This window comes from Alexandromys fortis, unplaced genomic scaffold (assembly GCF_014885135.2).
Source record: "Alexandromys fortis isolate MF-2015 unplaced genomic scaffold, M_Fortis_MF-2015_v1.1 scaffold_40, whole genome shotgun sequence".
NCBI lineage: Eukaryota > Metazoa > Chordata > Mammalia > Rodentia > Cricetidae > Alexandromys > Alexandromys fortis.
In genome coordinates, this window is record NW_026067966.1 from 2,946,425 (window position 1) to 2,966,904 (window position 20,480).

General features: G+C 39.5%; 1 protein-coding gene across 1 annotated transcript in view; it reads left to right on the forward strand.

The window, feature by feature from the left end:
- Positions 1–20,480, forward strand: part of Abca12 (ATP binding cassette subfamily A member 12) — a 161,768-nt gene that overhangs the window by 92,425 nt on the left and 48,863 nt on the right. The window contains 12 exon segments of the mRNA XM_050154267.1: positions 1,294–1,550; positions 1,641–1,750; positions 3,163–3,284; positions 6,634–6,807; positions 7,752–7,916; positions 8,229–8,439; positions 9,663–9,802; positions 11,758–11,877; positions 14,496–14,586; positions 16,462–16,641; positions 17,184–17,499; positions 18,875–18,989. Of these exon segments, the coding sequence (XP_050010224.1) occupies positions 1,294–1,550; positions 1,641–1,750; positions 3,163–3,284; positions 6,634–6,807; positions 7,752–7,916; positions 8,229–8,439; positions 9,663–9,802; positions 11,758–11,877; positions 14,496–14,586; positions 16,462–16,641; positions 17,184–17,499; positions 18,875–18,989 (2,001 nt within the window).

Here is a 20,480-nt window from a genome sequence, read left to right on the forward strand (position 1 = left end):
CTTTCATCATGTGAAATCGAAATCTTTTCTATTAACCAGCCCCTCACTTCTCCCTCCTCCAAGCTCTGCATGTTCACAGTCTCTCTTTGACTTCCTGTGTTTACAGACAGCACTCCTCTAGGTCACTCACATATGGAATCACAAGGTCTTTGTGAGTGACTGATTTCATTTAGCATAGCATCTTCAAGGTTCATCCATGTTGCAACAGTACACCCTTACCTATTGGTGTGTGTGTGTGTGTGTGTGTGTGTGTGTGTGTGTATGTGTGTGTGTCCTTAGACATTGCTTCACTTTTATGTGTATTCTGGTCATCCATTCATCCCTTGAGTTGTTCCTATTTCTTGGCTATTATAAGTAGGTTTCTGCGCACATTAGTATACAAATTACTCCATCTTTGTACTATTTTCGGTTCTCTGAAGTGTAGACCAAGAATTGGCTCACATGCTTGTTTTATTTTTGAGTTGTGAGGAAGAACAATACTGTTTTCCATATAAGTTGCAGCATCTCCACTCCTGCAGCAGTACACCAGGCTTGTAATGCCTGAACACCCCCACCACACTTGCTATTTTCCCGTTCTGATTTGTTCTATGTATCATAGCCTCCATGATGGATATGAGGAAGAAACGGCTTTTCAAAGGCTCAAACCAAATCTGCCTTCTCTCTGTCCTTACACGGTATAAAATACAAATTAAATATAAAATTTGTTGAAGTTATTGTGATTTAAAATATACGTATAAAATTACTTTTTCTTCTAAGTTTTAAAGGTTTATTTTGGTTTTCATTTATTTATTTATTTATTTATTTATTTATTTATCTATCTTTGGGGAGGGGGAGAGCACATGTGTGCGTGGGTTATGTATTTTGTACCTGCCAAAGCCCATAGAGCGTCTGATACCTTAGAGCAGGAGTTTGCTGGACACCTGGCTTCTTACACAGTTACTTGGATATGAACCGCAGCCTTGAGTATTTTGCAGCAAGATCTCTAAACTACTGAGTCATCTCCTTATCCCCCCCCCTTAATTTTTAAAACTATATTTGGAAAACCTGCAGGTCTCTACCATTGAGAAAAACAAGCGTAGTAGGTTCCAAGGTTTTCACAAAATTCTTAGGAAAGAACAATGCACACAGCATCAGAAGGCAGTGCTTCCTTATAGCGCAGAGCCCAACACCAACTAACTAATGCATAGGCAGAAATAGCTGTTGCAAATCTAATTTGGTTACTTAGTGCCAATTGCTGAATATGCAGAGTAAACATGACTAATCTATCTTCTCTTCTTTCCCCTTCCTGGAAAGCTGTCTCAGCTTCGAAACTTGACAGAACTCCTCTGTGAATCAGAAACGTTCAGTGCAATAGAGGGATCCTGCCAGCTCTCTAACATAAGCTTCGGCAGGCTGTGTAAAGACCACGCCTTTCACGTGCAGCTGATTGAAGCAGCGGAGCTGGGCGATGATATTGTTACCGGCTTTCTGTACCACGACAATATAGTATCCGCGAAACTGAGGGATTTGCTTACTGGAGATCCCAGCAAAATTGATCTAAATATGGACTGGTAAGTTTTCCCATCCTCTTCTTCCTTAGTAAAATCCTGTCTCTAAAACCCATTATGCCTACTTGAATGTATCCTTCTCTTTTGTCCCAGGCTCCTGGAACAGGTGTTGCAAATGAATTACTTGGAGAATATCACACAGTTAATACCAACTGTAGAGGCCTTGCTGCACGTCAACACCAGCGCGGAATCTGAGCAACCAGGTGTTTCCCCGCTGGATTCTAAAGGCTTATTAGGATGACTGTGCTCGCCGGGCCTTAGTCTAAGAAAGGCTCTTTCAAACTTTCCAACCAAACCTGCTCTTCTCTCTGCCCTGACAATAGGAAATCCGAAGCTTTCAAATTTGGCTGCTTGTCTAAAACAGACACAGTGAGCTTGCAGGAACTGAAATCTGAAACAAAGTTATAGCTAAAAGATTTCCAAAATTTAGCAAGTTACAACATTTACCTGTGGTTTTTAGATAAAGCAAAGTGTGTTCGAGTCAACTGTAGGAAGGAGGGTGAGGCATGTTTCCTTCTATAGAATAATCTGATAAAAAGAAGAAACCCGGGAAAGGATGCACAGATGTGTGCAGAAATCTCAAGTGAGAACTCTCTATTGGTATTCTGAGCGTGATACACCAGGCAATACATTCCTTCTTTGCATAATACCTAAATACTAGAGAGAAAGACATTCTGAATTTTAGACAACAGTCAAGCACAAAATTGGAAAGACATAAAGTCTAAAAATAAAGAAAGTATGAGGGTCACTTAGCATTAAAAAAATCAGAGCTGGAGAGATGGCTCAGAGGTTAAACACACAATGCTTGTCCAGAGGACCTGGGTTTGGTTCCCAGCACCTACATGGCATTTCACAAACATTTATAACTTAATTCCTAGAGTATCTGACACTCTTCTGAACTGTCTGGCCACTACACTCACATGGTACACGGACATCCATGCAGGCAAAATACTTATACACATAAAATAAAAATAAGTAAAATAAAACCATAAAACAAAAACAAAAGGCATTTCCAGAGGTTATAATCTTCAAAAAATAAAAATATTGTTTACCATGCCTTATTAGGTCCAACTGTGAAATAATTTTAATTGCCATCCTAAAAGAGCTTGAAATTTCACATTCAAGTATAAACCATTTATGAACTATCATGTTCTGGGCAAAATTAAAGACAAATGTCATGTAGTGTATTTATCAAATTTATTCCCAAATTGACATATCATATGACCCTAGCCTACAATGCATTTGGAAACGATGTGATGGTAAATCAATTGGAGACATACTTATTTAGTGGCTTATGTGATCAAAGTCTGTGACGAAACCCTATTTTCCTTGGATCAACCTTGGGTTGCAGACATCACAGGGAAATTTATAACCTTAGAGCAATCTGTTGACTCAAGTTAACAGCATCATAATCCGAGCAAGTCTAAATCAGACAGAGATAGATCTCAAAGATGCCAAGCTTGCCAAAACTAGGAGACAACATCTGTTTCCGGCAAGGCATGTACGTTCAGTCTAGAAGCTATGTTAGTTATGTTATAGTCTAGAAGCTATGTTACTGTACTTAAAAGAGTGGCATTACAACCGAGGTATGTGAGTGTGTGTGTTTGCCTTACAGGCCAATTAATAGAAATGTTTAAAAACATCGAAGAGCTGAAAGAAGAACTGAGGGCAATAGGAATGTCCAACACGAGTATTGACAAGCTGCTGGCCATTCCCATCCCAGACAACAGAGCTGAGGTAAGGGTTTGTTTGGACATAAGGGCAGTTGGTAGAGGCTGAGGTAGCAAATTGCTTCTATATAAGACATCGGGAAGTTGCATGAGAATCGAATCAAATTTCCATACAAATGCTAAAAGAAGCCTAAATCTTAAGTGAAGTTTGAAGAGGTATCCTGCCCTTGTGTGTGTGTGTGTGTGTGTATGTGTGTGCACGTGTGTGTGCATGTGTGTGTGTCATACTGGAGACTGGACTACCTCTAAGCTACATTCCCAGCCTTAGAAGAGAAATTCTGAAGAAATGTCACTCTGTTTCCCGTTCATTGATTTCTGTTTACCCTTTCTCTCACTTTTTTGTTCCCCGCTTTTCCTTTCCTCCTCAGAAAGTTTTCTTAAACCAGCAGTAATGGTATCTACTGCTATAATAACAGTATCTGGTATCCCAAGGGACATCCGGGTTAGGAGGAAAGCACACAGATGTCTACTCTTTGTCGCAATAACTAAAGCAGGTTATTCACTTCTATTTGGTTAAAGCCCCTGGAAGAGGGCTAGCATATGCCATAGATGTCATCAGTGGAATCACGGAAACATTTGTGGTGATAGCAAACTTTTTTTTTCCCTGCGAAAATAATGTTATTTTCTTCTTAGCAGATAATATAGTTTTCCACTCAAAATATCTTGTCTTTATCCTGTTTCCAAGTCCATTGTCTGGAAGTGTCATGGAAATTTTCCAAAAGAGCCATGCAGCTTAAGGCCCCGTGTGACAGAGTGTGTCATTTCTAAGCACAGTTTTCTCAGTCACTAAGCACAACTAGATAAAGTTCACGGAAAGTTCCCTCCGACAGACTTTAAAGCTGCTGGTGTCCTTGTGGTTGGTTCTCTATGCAAAACTTTTTGTTTATTTATTTTTTTTCCTTATGCAAAACTTACAACCGCCTTGCTTTGCTTTCTTCCTTCCTCTTGATCTCGCCTTTTGCTCATTTGGTTCAAAGCCATCACTTTATCACCAGGTACTTGGTTTTGGAAGACACCTTTGTGAGGAAAGGAGGGCACACAGTCTGATTGCTATTTTTGTCTTTTTTAATTTATATATTTTACATACCAACCACAGTTTCCCTTCCCGTTTCCTCTTCCCACCTCCTTTCCACCCCCCTCCTTTGTCTCTCTTCAGAAGGGTAAGGTCTCCAATCAGAGTTAACAAATCATTGCATATCAAGCTGAGGCAGGATCAAGCTCCTCCCCCTTGCATCAAGGCTGGACAGAGCATCCCAACATAGGGAATATGTTCCAAAGAGCCAGTTCATGCACCAGGAACAACTCCTGGTCCCACTGCTAGGAGCCCCACAAAAGACCAACCTACACAGCTGTCACCCAGAAGCAGAGAGCCTAGGTCCGGTCAATGCAGGCTCCCTAGCTGTCAGTCCAGACTCTGTGAACTCCCTCAGGCTCAGGTCTGCTGTCTCTAGGTTTCTCCATCCTCATCTTGAACCCCTTTGCTCATACACTCCCTCCTCCTTATCTTCAACTGCACTCCCAGTTCGGTGTTTGACTGTGGATCTCTACATCTGCTTCCATCTGTTACTGGATGAAGGCTCTGTGTTAACAATTAGGGTAGTCACCAATATGATTACAGAGAAAGGCCAGTTCAGGCACCCTCTCCACTCTTGTCTAGAGGTCATCCTTGTGGGTTCCTAGGAGTTTCCCTGGCACCAGGCTTCTCCCTAACCCCACAGTAGTCCTCTATATCAAGAGATCTCTTTCATCACTTTTCCCCCCATCCTGCCTCCAACTCAACCATCCCGATCCCTCATGTTCCCATCATCCCTTCCCCTCCCCTCTACCACCCACCAATCACAGTTTATTGAGGATGACTTATCTATTTCCTCTTCCCAGGGACCAATGCATCCCTCTTAGGGTCCTCCGTATTACCTAGCTTCTCTGGGGCTGAGGAGTGTAGCCTGGGTATCATAGGCTTTACATCTAATATCCACGTATCTTTGGTTGTGAGCCTAGCCTCTAACGGCTGAGCCATCCCTCCAGGCTAGTATCCACTTTGAGTGAGTACATACTGTGTTTATCTTTCTGGGTATGTGTTACCTCGCTGAGGATGAAATTGCCTGCAAATTTCATGATGCCATTATTTCCCCCGCCCCCACTGACTAAAACTACATTGTGTTTTAATGTACCATTCTTTTTATCCATATTGTCTTTATTCTTTGGTTGGGGGGCATCTAGGTTGTTTCCAGGTTCTGGTATGACAAACAATGCTGCTGTGAACATAGATGAGCAAGTGTTCTTGTGGTACGAGTGTGCATCCTTTGGGTATATGCCCAGCTTTTAAGAAAGGAGAAGATGTTCTGCGACTGCCATTGTCATGGGCTTTCCTCTTTGTTTCACCTTCCCATTGAGCCGCCTTCCCCTTGCACACTTCTGTGGCTGTGCATTACTCACTAGGAACAGCGGTTCACATAAGCTGTGATTCTGGACTACCACTTCCTCCTCCTCTTTGTCTTCATCTCTTCTTTGCTCTGTAGCTTCTTGAAGCTGTAGAGGATGTGATATAAGACTATAACTTTCAATGATCATCAACAATGAGCTGTACCTCAAATTAAGGAAACGTAAATGTTTAAAACAAACACAAGTCTTAAAGTAGTCATCCCCGCCCAGACTGACTCCCTTTTCTACCGTTATTTTCTACTATTCTTTTGTACCTTTTCTTCTGTTATTTTATACCTGATTGTTCTAGAAAAATTCCGTTTTTCCTCCCAAATTCCTACTTGCCTGCCTTCCCCATCACTCTTCTTTTGCCTTGCAGTGAGCATAGGTTCTCTGTAGTTTTATTAATAGTTATTGGTGCCCTATGCTACTGGGGAGATGTATCAATGGTTAAGCACTTGTGCACAAAGTTGAGAACTGGAGTTCAAATTCCTAGAATGCCCTGAATGTATGTGTTCTGCCTGTAATTCCAGCTCAGAAGGTGGAAACTGGGGAGTCTCAAAGAAATCTGGTTGGCAAGTAACTATATTTATTAGTGAGGTCTGATTTTGATTGGCAGACCTTGCATTATTGAATAAGATGGAAGAGTGATGGCGATGGTTTCTGACATTCTTGGGCCCCTACATGCATGGGCACCCATGTGCAACACTCACTCTCACATACGTGTGCCCACACAAATAGAAAGGTGCATGCACAGAGGCAAGCATACCACACATAACCATGAAAATAGATAAAGAAGAAATATCGTGATAGAGGCTTTGAAAGATAAATTTCGTTTTTGGGGACAACTTGTCGTATTTTGAAACTTGCTTAAGTTGAACAGAAGATACTCAAATGATTCATGGCTAAAATAGTTTTCTTCTTCTGACTCACAGATAATTTCTCGTGTGTTCTGGTTGCATTCATGTGATGCAAATGTCACCAACCCCAAACTGGAAGATGCCATGAAGGAATTCTGCAAGCTGCCTCTTCCAGAGAGATCACATCAGTCCTACCTCATTGGACTTACCCTTCTACACTACTTAGACATCTACAATTTCACATACAAGGCAAGTTGCCAGATGTTTTCCAATACCACAGGGGATAAGACTCATCTATACGGCTTCTGGAATTATCACATAATTTTAGAACCAACTAAGACACCTGGGTCAAAATCATGTGCATATTCTTAAAAGCAGAGAAACTTGCTTCCCCCCCCCCTCTTAAAAATTAGAAACTCCAGACGCTGAAGGGATAAAGATGTTTTGGGTTAGTTACAGTTAACCCTATTTAGAGCCCTCTCATCTTCTCACCCTTGCCCCTGCTGTTGCCCCAAAAGAACTCCAGCATCCCATCCCAACACCCACCAAGCAGCAAAGCAACCTTTGAGAACACGTCACTTTATGCCACGACTCGACTTATAGCCTTCCAGTGGTTTCCATTTTTTTTTCTAGGAAAACCCCCAATCCTATACCAGGGCCTCACCATCTGCACATATGCCCTGCCTGAAATAGCCGTTTCCTTAGCTGTCCTTAGGCCCATGTGGTAGTGTGGTATCGCCCCAAGGCACAGTTCACAAGAAGAGCTGAAGAGCTGGCTGTTAACCCAGATCTCAAATTATTTCTTTGCCTTTTGCATCAAATGAATCAATTACACAGGAACTGGTCTGTGTATGTGGCTTCTTTCATGTAGTATAATATTTTTGAGTTTTCTTCACGGCATAGCACGTATCAGCATTTCCTTTTTTGTATACCCCATATTATATTGCATTTAAGGATAAATTCTGCTAGGCAAAGCCTATAACTGTCCATGTACCAGTCTTTCTCTGGATCCCCTTTGCTTTGGTGAATATCTAGAAATGGAATGTTTGCTATGGAAAAATCTCTATTTACCTGCTCACTAGACTTTCAGGAGCATTTTCCTAAGAGGCCATTCTGTTTTATGATCTTGCCACCCATCCATGGGGTTCTAGTACTTCCATATCAATCATTCACTTTTGTTCTTTTCCCATTAGGTGTTTTTCCCAAGGAAAGACCAGAAGCCAGTGGAAAGGATGATGGAGCTTTTCATAAAGCTGAAAAAGACCCTCAATCAGTTGGCGTCTGGTGCACATCCCCTGCTAGACAGAATGAGATCCCTGAAACAAATGCATCTGTCCAGGAGTGTTCCATTAACACAGGTAGAAGAGTCACTCGGTAATATTATTCCCGAGAAATTCTTCCTGCTATGCTGACTTTTATTTAAGATTGGGTACAATAAATTCAGTTATCAACATAACACCTTTAAGACAGAAACTCACTGGAGGAAAAATCGCGCTTTGGTCATGTTTGGTGCGCAAGCCAGTGAGGCTTATCATTCTGTAGTTAGGTTTGCCATTCATGCTTAAAGAAACTATGGAAACTTATAGCCTTACCACCTTTTCTCTCTGTGTTGTCTTCCAGAGCACATGTGGCTCAGGTAACATTAATAACTCTTGGACATTGTCTTCCAGGCCATGGACAGAAGCACCCGGATGAACACGCCAGCAGGATCTTTCAGTACCATCTCCCAAGCGCTCTGTTCCCAAGGGATTACCACGGAGTATTTAACCTCCATGCTGCCTTCTTCCCAGAAGCCAAAAGGCAACCACACCAAAGATTTTCTAACTTATAAATTGACTAAAGAAGAGATTGCTGCAAAATAAGGAATTCCCTTAAATGCTAGTGAGTGTACCTTACAATAAGTATGATAATTATTTTTAATGACAAGAGCATTGCATGTTCTGTCACCACATCTGATGGTAAATGAAGTATTAATTTTATCTCAGAATAAAAATAGAAAACACTTATGCAGTTCTTGCTGCGTGTCCTGCCTTTTAACTCATGCCATCGCCACAGCCACCCCATGAGGTAATGTCTACACGGTTGCATCTTAATGATGGCAATAGGGGTGTAAAGATACTGAATAACCCGCCCAAGGTCACTGAACTTGGAGGTCTCAGAGCTGTCGGGCTCTCTACACGACAGAGTGTACAGTCATAGATCACTTTAACAATAGACATGTGCCCTGAGAAATGTGTCATTAGGTGGCTTGGTCATTGTGGGATCATAGACAAACAAGACAAGCCAGCCGGCACACCAGCAGGTGATGCTGCAGTGTAGGACACCGTCATCCATGCAGCCTGTCACTGATCACATTATTGTTAACCTACACTGCTCTGCGGTTAGCATCTGGGGGCCATAACTAGGAACTCTTGCCAGTAGAAAATGCAAAAGCTTGTTTTAAATATTCTCAGGTCAATATTTTCCCCAAACTTTCTAGCATTAGACGTTTAAATGGCATATGGTAGGCCTGCGTGTGTGCAGCCGAGCATAACTGTTTATCGCATATCAAAACCATTTACTTGATCTATAAACTTTGAGATACAAAATGTGATCTTAGGAGCTCTTCCAGGTTATATATGGATGTTTAGTATAGCAATTGGGTTGACTCATTCATTCATCTTTTTATTCATTCACCAAAAAGCTGTGAATGGCTCTCACGTATCTGGGACTGTCCCAGGAGTAGGGTTTTGTGTATTTTTGGAAAATTAAGTGCAGGCAAATGGATCTGTTAGAGGCAAGTCTGAAATATGATTTGAAATCTTTGTGTTTCTTCTTGGCAAAATGCCACCATTTATTCTGGGCTTGCTTATTAGCTTCTACTTTTCCCACCTAAAAAAACAATTGCTACTCTGCTTTCAACACCAGATGCCTCATATCGTTATCACTGTAGGAAGTTCGAAGACATAAATTTTAGGCAATATAAGTTGAACCAATTCTCTATAAATAAATAGATATGGAATGTACCTAGAAATGATTTTTTTGTTTTCTTCTAAATCATAATGATTGATGCATAACAATTGTGCCTAATACTTCGCTGATTTCATTTTGCTTTTAATTTCCAGCACCATTTTGCTTCTCCCTTTACAAAGACATCATCAACATGCCTGCTGGACCTGTAATTTGGGCATTCTTGAAACCAATGTTGTTGGGGAAGATTTTATATGCACCATATAACCCAGCTACAAAGGCCATTATGGAAAAGGTTTGGCTGTCAAACTCAATGTTTCTATGTGGTGTACTGTTTCTGTTCTAAAGTAGCCAACTTCTAAATTTATTTTAGGGGATTCTGACTTATGTCTTCTCTACCATCATCATTGCCCTTGGTGTTTGAAAACTTTGATAATTCTTTACTTTGGCCCTAGGTAGTTGTGAATGGGGTAGGGTATAAGTTATGCCAAGTGGGAGTTTCTGGTGAAATCAACCACCTTGACACTTGGGAATGAAATTAGGTACAGCTAGACCCCAGACTTTTTAGTGTATCTAAGAAAGCCAAAAAGTTTTCAATTAATGTCAAATGTTCAAAGTATATTTAAAAATCATATTAAGATATGTGATTGTTTAACTCATTCAAATAAAAATTAGTTCTTAAAGTATAGATTATTGACTTCATAATTGGTTGTACGATTTAATATTTTTAAATTATAACAAAGATACATGTTGAAATAAACAATATCATCAGGAACCATACTTAGCATATTACAGTAATTACTTCCCCTCACTTTTAAGTTGGCTTTAAGGGTGGACATGGTGTTCCATGGTAGAGTGCTTGGCTGAGATGCAAAGGGCCCTGGGCTCAGTGCACACCACTGAAAAGAAAAGAAAATACCTGTAAGCTTGGCTTGAAGACAGGCATGTAGAGCACGGCCGTAGTCTCAGTGTTTTAGAGGCAGAGACAGGAGGCTTTGGAGGTTGAGCCCCGCCCAGCCCCCCTGCTCTAAAAAAAATAGCTTCAAATATTTGAATTATACACCTATTCTTCTAAAAGCTAAAGAGTGAAAGTGAAAAGAAAATCTGCCTTCGTGTCGCCTGGTCATTAAATTATAGGTGATGGGAGTCTGACATTACGTTTGAGACTACAGAAAATGAACAGGAAATTACCACTGAGTGTTGTTGCTTTGAATGTTTGTGACTTAATACCTTACTCATCTTATGGGTGTATACACCCCAGATTTCATGTAAATGATGTCACTCTCACTGGTCAAGCATAGATTCCCCCTCACCCTTTTAATGTTTTTAAAACCCTAGTCTCCAATCTTTCATGTGGTAAGAAGTCCTTTAACTCAATAGAGCTAGCTAAATTCTTTCATTTTTACAGATGTTAAAGAGATTTTTAATGGCATGAAATGCATTTATTTTATTCTTATATTCTCATATCTCATAATCAAATGCTTATGAAAAGATTCATTTTATTTCTGGCATATGGTTTTGGGTCTGTGCTAATATAAACACTGTGGCCAACAAAACACATGCGCATGCATTTTGTGAAATTGGTATTTTATTTCAGTAAGGCTAATGTCTAGAATTGAAGGGTTTTAGGACATTTTGTTGCTGTTTTAATTTGTCTTATTGAAATAGGGTCTTGCTATGCAGCTCATGCTATCCTTGAGAGTTCAGGATCCTCCTGCCTCCTCCTCCCACGTGCTAGCGTTGTAGGCATGCACCACCACGCTTGGCTGTGCTTCATTTGGATAGTTCTTTCCAGATTGGCCTCCTAAAAGGCTGTGATGTACCTGTTCCCAGGAACAAGAAACAAGAGCATCTTTACTTTGCCTTCTAACTTAGAAAATTTAATTGAATAAGAAACTCCTTCCTATGTCTGTGAACTCACTTTAGTAGTGATTTGAAGTTTAACATTGGTAGAAAGGAAAATTTGTAAGGACTCTGGGGAGGGTTCCATTTTTATTATAAATTCATGTTGGACATCAAGCAAGCCCTAAAATTTCCAGAATTTTTATAAATGATCTTGATCTTTGTAAGCTTTATCACTTGAAACTTTTGAACACATAGAAAAGGTCTGACAATGATTTTCTTTTTCTTTTTTTTTTTTAACAATCTTTACCTTTTAATGCTATTTTTATATACCAAAAGTTGTATATTGTATTGAAATACATGAAAGATACTAATTGACCAGATCTCTCTTGTTTCTTTGTTTTTAAGTCCAATGTAACTCTGAAGCAGTTGGCAGAATTAAGAGAAAAATCTCAGGAGTGGATGGATAAGTCACCAATCTTCATGAATTCCTTCCACCTGCTAAACCAGACAATTCCAATGCTCCAGGTACTAGATCTCTGTGCCGTACACCTCCCTGGGAAATACAGCTCTTTGATATTTTAATCACCTTTATTATGTGAAGATTGTAACTTAGCATCCATTTTCAAATGATTAGGATAGCCTTCCTCAAGAGATGGCGTCAGAAACAGAATAGCAGATTTCTCATTCACGTTTGTAGCTCCTCCCTTCCTTCTAGACCTTCGTGTCTCTCTACCACCTTAGAGGTGAGAATTTTTACACACCGATGTGACTAGAACTAGTGCTATAATCACTCACTTAATGACTTTAATTAGTGTGGCATGAATGTGCTCAAGCTATCTCTCTTTTAAGTTATTCTGTGGTACTAATTGGTTTTAGAATTTCTGGAGTCTTAATGTTCTAGAAGGCATCTAACGTCAGGGGTTCTTTAGTTGAAGCATGTGGCATAAATTGCACACAGGTGCTGTCATAATGAATAAAAAAACACACCTAGAAAAATGTTCTAATAAATCGGCCCCTTCTAAATTTAGTCCTCACTCAGCCACTCGTGATGATCATGCCGGTGTAGTTACAGGTTTGACGGCGCAACTATGCGCACATCAGTTTGAAAAGTATGATTTGTGATTCCTGTAAAAAAAGATGCAGGCTTTTCTGAAAATACTTATAACAGTTTAGGGAAGTGGTCCAATCACAAACAGAACTTTTGACAACTAAAGAGCAAGCAGCAGAGCTAACCTGTTATCAGCTGAAGAAAAGTATGTCAGTAATGATAGTAATGGCTGTACTCAGGAGAAAGTGGTTTACATTGAAAAGAGATGACCCCCATAAAACCGACGGAGCCCAAGAATATTTTGGATATATATATATATCCAAATATTCTGTCCAAGACACTGTCACACTGTCTCTGGAGGGAAGGTATATATCTAAAATATTCTTGGTTTGCAATATATATAACACTCAAATATAATATGCATTATATATATGTTATACATATTATATATAATGTATTGTATATGTTTATTATATATCATATGTGGTGTATACAATGCGTGTGTTATATGTACATACATACATATAGATATACATATACATATTGCCTGTTTTTATCACCATGCAAATAAATTAAAGCCAGGATGACTCATTTGTTTCATTTAAGTTTTCAGGAAAATTGTACCTAGAAGCTGCTTTCTTCAGTTTGTTTTGACTAACAGTGAGTGCATAGGTAGTTACATTTCTAGTATGAATTAGAAAATAAATATAAACCATCAATATATTTAATAAGTATAAAATGAAGGGTATTTTCCATGAAACATGTCCCCCACAATATGCTGTCCAATTTAACTATCCTAAGCTAAAGAATACTCATTTGTAGTGGATCTTTTCTAGTGAGTCTCATATAACAAAGTTTCTTGAATAGAATGTTTTTGCCCTATGTATTCTCCTAAATAGAAGACTGCTCTTTTCTCCTAAAAATTTGTTATCTATGGAGAGGGAAAAAAGTAGTCCACACACATTATTTTATTAGGGAAATTTTTTATGTTGGCTAAAGTGCTGAATTACCAAAGAACATATGTTGTACATAATAGTTCCAAAGTGCTGAATTTGTTAGAACCTCCGAGCCATCTTCACAGTGAAACTATCAGATAACTGAAGCATCTCTACTCCAGAAAAGGATAAATTTCTACTCTCAGTTCTTGAGGAAAAACTCAGCTTTGTAAATTCACAGGGAGTTCGACATTTGAAGCATTATCAGATGACCTCGCATTGTGGTATAGTGCTTGCTCCACAGTGCTCAGGCTCTGGGCTCTGGGTTCAATCACTGGGGTGCACACACACACACACACACACACACACACACACACACACACACACATCCAAAAGATACAGGGAAAACGGTAAGAATGGTATTCTCTTTGAGGTGTGTTAAAGATCTGCATAGTAGTGCCTAGCTCACTGTGAAAGAGTTAGTGATGGTTTCAGGGTAGAAGCTATGTCTCTTAGATTGGAAAATAACAATAGAAGCTTTAATATTTTAAATAAATTATTACTTTAAACTATCAGTGTTTCAGCGGAGTGGAGGCTGGTTTTACTGATCTTTTCCCATGACTATATAGTTGTTGTTCAATACAGGTACTATAACAGTCTATTGACACTGACTTCTCTGATGAGTCGTTTGTCCTCCACTTTAGAAAGACAACCCGGAGCCAGGAAGGAGGCTCCTCACAGCTGGGGAGGAGTAGCTAGAATACCAAGCAGTTATGAGTTCAAATGTCATGCAGACTTTGCAAATGTCAGCTGTTGCTTTTATTCATCTCAGGAGAACGAAATATACCCCGAACCACATTATTTATAGCATATCTTTAAAAGGAAGTAATTTATTAGCGCTGAGAAAAATTCTGTTACATTGAGTATAATTCTTTGATGTTAAAAATAATTTTGGTTCCCTCTGGACACTTTTATAAACCTGAGCAATTTGTGTGAAAAACAGACGCTCATTCTTTCAAATCTTTGTGTATGAGCCCACAAGCAGGTGCCTTAACAACGCCTGGTGGTGGCTGCTTTACTGTTCCAAGGTCGTTCGTAGAGTGGCAATGATTAAACATTTTTCTTCTCATATTAAAACTGGCTCTTATTATTAATTTTAGAATACTCTAAGAAACCCCTTTGTGCAAGTTTTTGTAAAGTTCTCCGTGGGACTCGATGCTGTTGAACTCCTGAAGCAGATTGATGACCTTGGTGAGTCCCGTCACACAGTAGAACTTCATTCACTGCACATCAGAATGGGGGAAGAGACCTAGTGCCCTGTACCTGTGAGAGAACTTCCCTTTTCTTCTGCCTTTAGTTTTTTATTGGCTCCTGGAAGAAACATGGGACCCTAGACATGGCTACAATGTTTCCCGTTAATTAGGAGTAGTGATATTGGAAACACTTCTTGTCATCATTCATTTCAGTGATTCTGCAGCAAGACATTGTGTAAACCCAACTTTTACCTTCATCATGGGAAGGCAGAAGTAAGGTAGCACATTTGACTTTTTTCCCTTCCTTGATAACTCAATAAAAAGTCAGTCCTCACAAGTGTGGGAAGGAGAGACGGTTTCTGGCAGCATTTAACATTTGATCTCCGCTGGCCTTGGCATCACCAGGATGTAACTGGAAAAGGCTATAGAGTTAACAAAGGCAAATGGGGAGACTCAAAAGAAAATAAGCCTAAATAAGTATTCAAGGTTGGATCTTCCTCTCAAGGTCATTTAAAAGGAAGAAGCTGCAGAGAATCAAAGGCAGCTGTCTGAACTTACATATTCCCTCTGCCAAGTCCCCACCTTCAACCTAAAGATGCAAGACATCTAATTCAGGCTGTGTCTGATTCACTGTTGCTATGCAACCACAAGGATGAAGAAGGGATTGAGAGCATCAGAAACTGGCAGCAGCAGAGCAAATACCCTCTTCCTCCCCAGCACCTCTGGGACACATATGACTTAGGTAGCAAGCCGGTAGGGAAGAATTATGTCTATATTAGCAGGTAGCCATATGATGTATAATTGCATGCATTTGATGATAGCCAAGCTAATTTGGTTAAAGAGAGGTATTAGGGGATTTGTTTTCCAAAAGTAAACTGTAAGTCACCATTTGATAAAAAAAAAATCAGGGATAAACTATAAAGTTCTTAAATAAATTTTATCATCCCTAACTTTTAAAATAAAAGATGAGGCTTGGAATTTAAAATCAGATTAAAATAAGTACAGCAGCAAGCATGATACATTTGAAGGCCTGAGTTTGATGCTCAAAACTGATTGCAAATATGCAAACACATGTGCATACATACATGCATACACACAGACACATATATGTTTGTCAATGAGACTTGTAATATAATTACATAGATAAGAGATTATACAGTTAGACCTGGGAGCTGTTACTGCCTCTCCAAAGCTTTTCCTTGAGTTCACCTACCAACAGGTCTAGAGACTCCTTTTTTGTTATGTTGACTCCCAGTATCCGCTGGAGGCTACAGTGTTCAACAGCAGTATAGCTCTCCCTTTCAGCATCTCCATCAAGTAAAGGCTTTTACTTCTAAATGTATTGAGAAAGGTATTTAGGAAGCTGCCCTCTGTGAGGAACAAGGACTGATTTTGGATAAGGTAAGGAAGCTGTTTAGAAAGGATTTATGACAGTTGCCGCTCAGACTTCATGATGAGCAAATTAATAAAAACTTAATTGGTCAAATGATTTGTTAACTCGTGATTTCATATCTACCCTTGGTCCCTACTGCTTTCCTCACAAGGAATCCTCCAATTGCAGAATAATTAAACCCTCTTTCTTCTGGAGTAATTACTTAATATTAAATCTTGATCTTTTTGTCTGGGTTAATTTAGACACGAATAGAGATGAGTCAGATAAGACTTTATTGTTTATTTACCGTGGGGGTAGCAGGAATCAAATCCCAGCATAGAATTCTAAATATTTTCAAAGGAAATTCTACAGTGCTACCTGATTGTTACAATTTAGGTTAATGGGTACCATTTGCAACAAATAAATAAATAAATGCCCTCAATATTTTGTTACTACTTCTGGAATAAAGATAATAATCTCTCTCTCTCTTTGCTTCTTTAGATGTTCTCAGGCTGAAACTCGAGAACAACATTGACATCATTGACCAGCTTAACACGCTGTCTTCCTTGACAGTGAACATTTCCTCCTGTGTGCTGTATGACCGCATTCAGGCAGCAGACACTGTGGAGGAAATGGAGACGGTGGCTGAAAAGCTCTACAAAAGCAATGAACTTTTCGGAAGTAAGTGTTGTCCCGCTGGATTAGAGAGTCTCTCTGTACTATAACGGGCAACATTCTTTTCTAACCTCTTTCATCCAGAACTCAAAAGAGCGTAGCCTGAGGATTGGTGCCCTTTCTGATGTCAGTATCAATGAGAACCCTTCATTTAGTCAATCCGCTACACTGGCAAAGTACAAGAAACCTTCAACAAATATCTCACTGCAGAAAAATTAAGAATAGAAAGCATTGCACTTAAGGGTGAAGTTTAGCCTAGCCTCATTGCCAGTCAAGGTTGCCTATCTAAGAGGATTTTTTTGTCATTTAAGTAACTGGTTTACAGTGATCTATTTAATCTGTCACTTCCTTTGTGACGATATTCCTAACTCCAGCTTTGAACCCCTGAGGCTGACACCTCTTAGGAACCATCCTACTAAACCGAGAGCCTGAGTTCACCATCTTGTTACTAACTCAGTAGTCTGGCTGCTCCCTCGTGTGCCCTCTGACCAGCGAGTGACGCTGCCCATGGAGTAACTCTTGTGCTGTTGTTGCTGGTTTATTTCTAGGTGTCATTTTTAAGCTTCCGTCTAACAGAAGCTCATATAGAGGCTACGACTCTGAAAATGTATCTCTTCCTCCTATCGTAAAATACACCATCCGCATGAGTCTGAAGACTGCACAGACCACGAGGAGCATCAGAACCAAGATTTGGGCCCCAGGGCCACACAATTCTCCATCGCACAACCAGATCTATGGCCGGGCTTTCATTTATTTGCAGGATAGTATTGAAAGGGCCATCATTGAATTGCAAACAGGAAGGAACTCCCAGGAAGTTGCCGTGCAGGTTCAAGCGGTTCCCTATCCCTGCTTCATGAAAGATAAGTAAGTGAGCAGACCTGCATGCCTTGCTAGAGGTCAAACCCACTTCGAGGACTACTCCCTTATGCCTTGAAATATCAAACAGAGGGAGGACATTTACTGAGCCTTTGCCATATGTTTAGAACCTAAAACAGAGCATCCCTGGATGTTTCTTTAAGGAATGCTTTTTGCATCCTGTGGGAAAATAAGATCAAAATGCCTTGTATATAAATCTAAATTCTTTCCCATATGTTATTTCATTTGTTCCTCCTTTATCCCTATTCAGTTAAATGGAAGCAGTCTCATTGCCCACAGATTTCAGATAAAAATGATACGCGAGAGCCTGAGTCAGTTGACTAAGACCTATGGCTGATCCGGCCCTGGGCCATCTGATGACGGTACCCACATTTTCTCAGTACTCGACCAGACCTAAAAACACATTTGGAAGAAACATTACAAGAGCACTGTTACTAACAAATAGGAGCCCTTACCTAATTCTACAGCCAGAAACTAACAGGAATGGACCTGGTCCAAGATAAAACTCATTTAACAAATGTTCTGTTATAAACATCTGCTCGAGGAAACAAATTATATATATCCGTTCCCCCTGAAGAGCATACTTCTCAGTAGCAATGCATTTCTGCACACTAAAGTGATAGAAAGTGCTAGTGACCTCATGGTCCATTAATAATTTGCATTTTTCATGAGTGTCTAAGAATAGTCTTGCGACCTTCCTCTAAAGAAAGACTTTGGCCAGCCCAAGATGCAAAGCAGATTAATGCGGAAGCTCACTGTGAAGGGCTGCCTTTGCCTCTCCCATTGGAAGGCTGTGATTGTCAGAACCATGGTCTCCTGGGTACCACCACCATCAGCATCTGGGAAGCTGTTCACAGGCACATTCCTGGTCTTTCCATTAAAATAAATGAATAGGTTTCAGGTTGGGACCATGACTCTGTTTTATAAGGTTGAAGGGTATTTCTGCTATGTGGCCAACATGAGGCCACACCAAATAAGATCTTTTAGGCATTATAACTGGCAACTCAGAGATACATGTAAGGCTGGTGGGCTTTCAAGGTCCCTCAACTTCAATTAGTTGCCAAAAAAGGCATTTCTATACCATCTATGAAACATCTTTGAAAAATCCAAATTCTTTGTACTTTAAGTTAAATTTTCTAGATTTTGTGTTATTTTAATTTGGGAAATTTAGTTTAACAATATTTATGAACTTCCTTAAAAGTTAATATTCCCCAGCCCATAATTAGCAGAGCCATGTTAATATTTATTCTGAGCTCCCTAATGCAAGTGTACTCTCCACATGTGAAGGTGTGAGCTTCTTGCACCTTGCAGCCTGCAGGCCAGCATTTATTTTGATGCCTGGATCCTCTGTTTTGCTCCACAGCTTCCTCACCAGTGTCTCCTAATCCCTTCCGATCGTGCTCATGGTCGCCTGGGTTGTGTTTATAGCTGCCTTTGTTAAAAAGCTTGTTTATGAAAAGGACCTTCGGCTCCATGAGGTATGTTGAGAATCTTCTCTTGTTGTGAATAGGTCCTAGTCATAGAACAGCTAATTACTGTGACTTTCATGACTATTCAGACTCGGTCAGCATAGCCCACACCTTGCAAATTAAAGAGAAAGACAAACATTTTACAAATCACAAAGGTAGTCATTAGTTTGTTTTCACAAAAAGTGACAAAAAGGACATTTGATGGGTATTTCTGAGAAGACAAAATCAGAATAATATTGAATAAAATATGAATATAATTATGATTCTCACAGTAATATTTTTCAGAGTAATTACCTATAGGCTGTAGATTCTGACAAGGATTATCAATTTAGATACTGACACTATCAAGGCAGAAAGATTCTGACATGATAACCAAGCAAGCTCTTCTTAGGTACAGATACAGACGTGGATACTGGCATGAAGTTTATTTTGCTTTTCTAAAACAAATTCCCTTTCCAGTATACTTTGTCTCTTGCAATTATCTTTCAGTTGCAATTTGCTACATGTTTCATGAACTGATTTAAGCCTGACTGTCTTCCAGACTATATGTCATGGTTTCCAAATAACAGTCTGAAAGTTTGAATTCACACTTCAAACCTTAATTGGGCTGCTTGGTCCTTTCTACCTTGCATGTCTCTGGTTTCCAATTCTCAAAAGTAGGTCTTTAAAGATTAAAGGATGACTTTGAAGTAGAAAGCTGTAGTAGACACTGAGCTATTTTCTACTTTAAAACAGATACCTGCCTTAAATATGTTACTCGTGATAAAAAACAACAAGCACAATTGTACAAGTTTGTCTCTCTCTCTCTCTCTCTCTCTCTCTCTCTCTCTATATATATATATATATATATATATATATATATATATGTGTGTGTGTGTGTGTGTGTGTGTGTGTGTGTGTGTGTGTGGGTTTATGTGCACACATATGTAGTATATTTCACACTCATCACTTTGTTTTGTGTTAGAACATGATACTGTTTGAATGCAGCTGTGTATGTCACCCCAAAAAAGCACAATTCGTTCCTTTTTTAGTAGAAGAGATGAAAGACATATTTTTAACAGTGAGCCATTTCTGTGTGCTAGCTCAATGTCTTCACTTCCAGCTTCAAAGTTTAACCACACATCCATAGGGTCAGAGTTACATAGTGAAAAAATATACTGAACTTGGAATCAGAGCTTGAGGCTTTGAGTCATGTTTGCTTGAGCTTAGTCCCTAAACTCAGTATCTCTTTTTTTCTAGTCTTCACTGAGCACAATATTATAGGATGAAGATGGCTCATAACAGAGAAGGTGTTTGATTACCTGCATTATCTTTATCGAAGATATCAGTTCTTTTTTTTAAAGCCTCTGAAATTAGAATGCACTTGACACAGTGGCATGAGTTATTCAGCAGTAATTTTTCTTTTTTGTTGGCATGCAAATAATGTCCCATCTTAAAAACAATGAGCTCCTAAACTCAAAGGAACAGAGTAGAGCTGTGGAGTGAGTTTGCAGGAGGTGT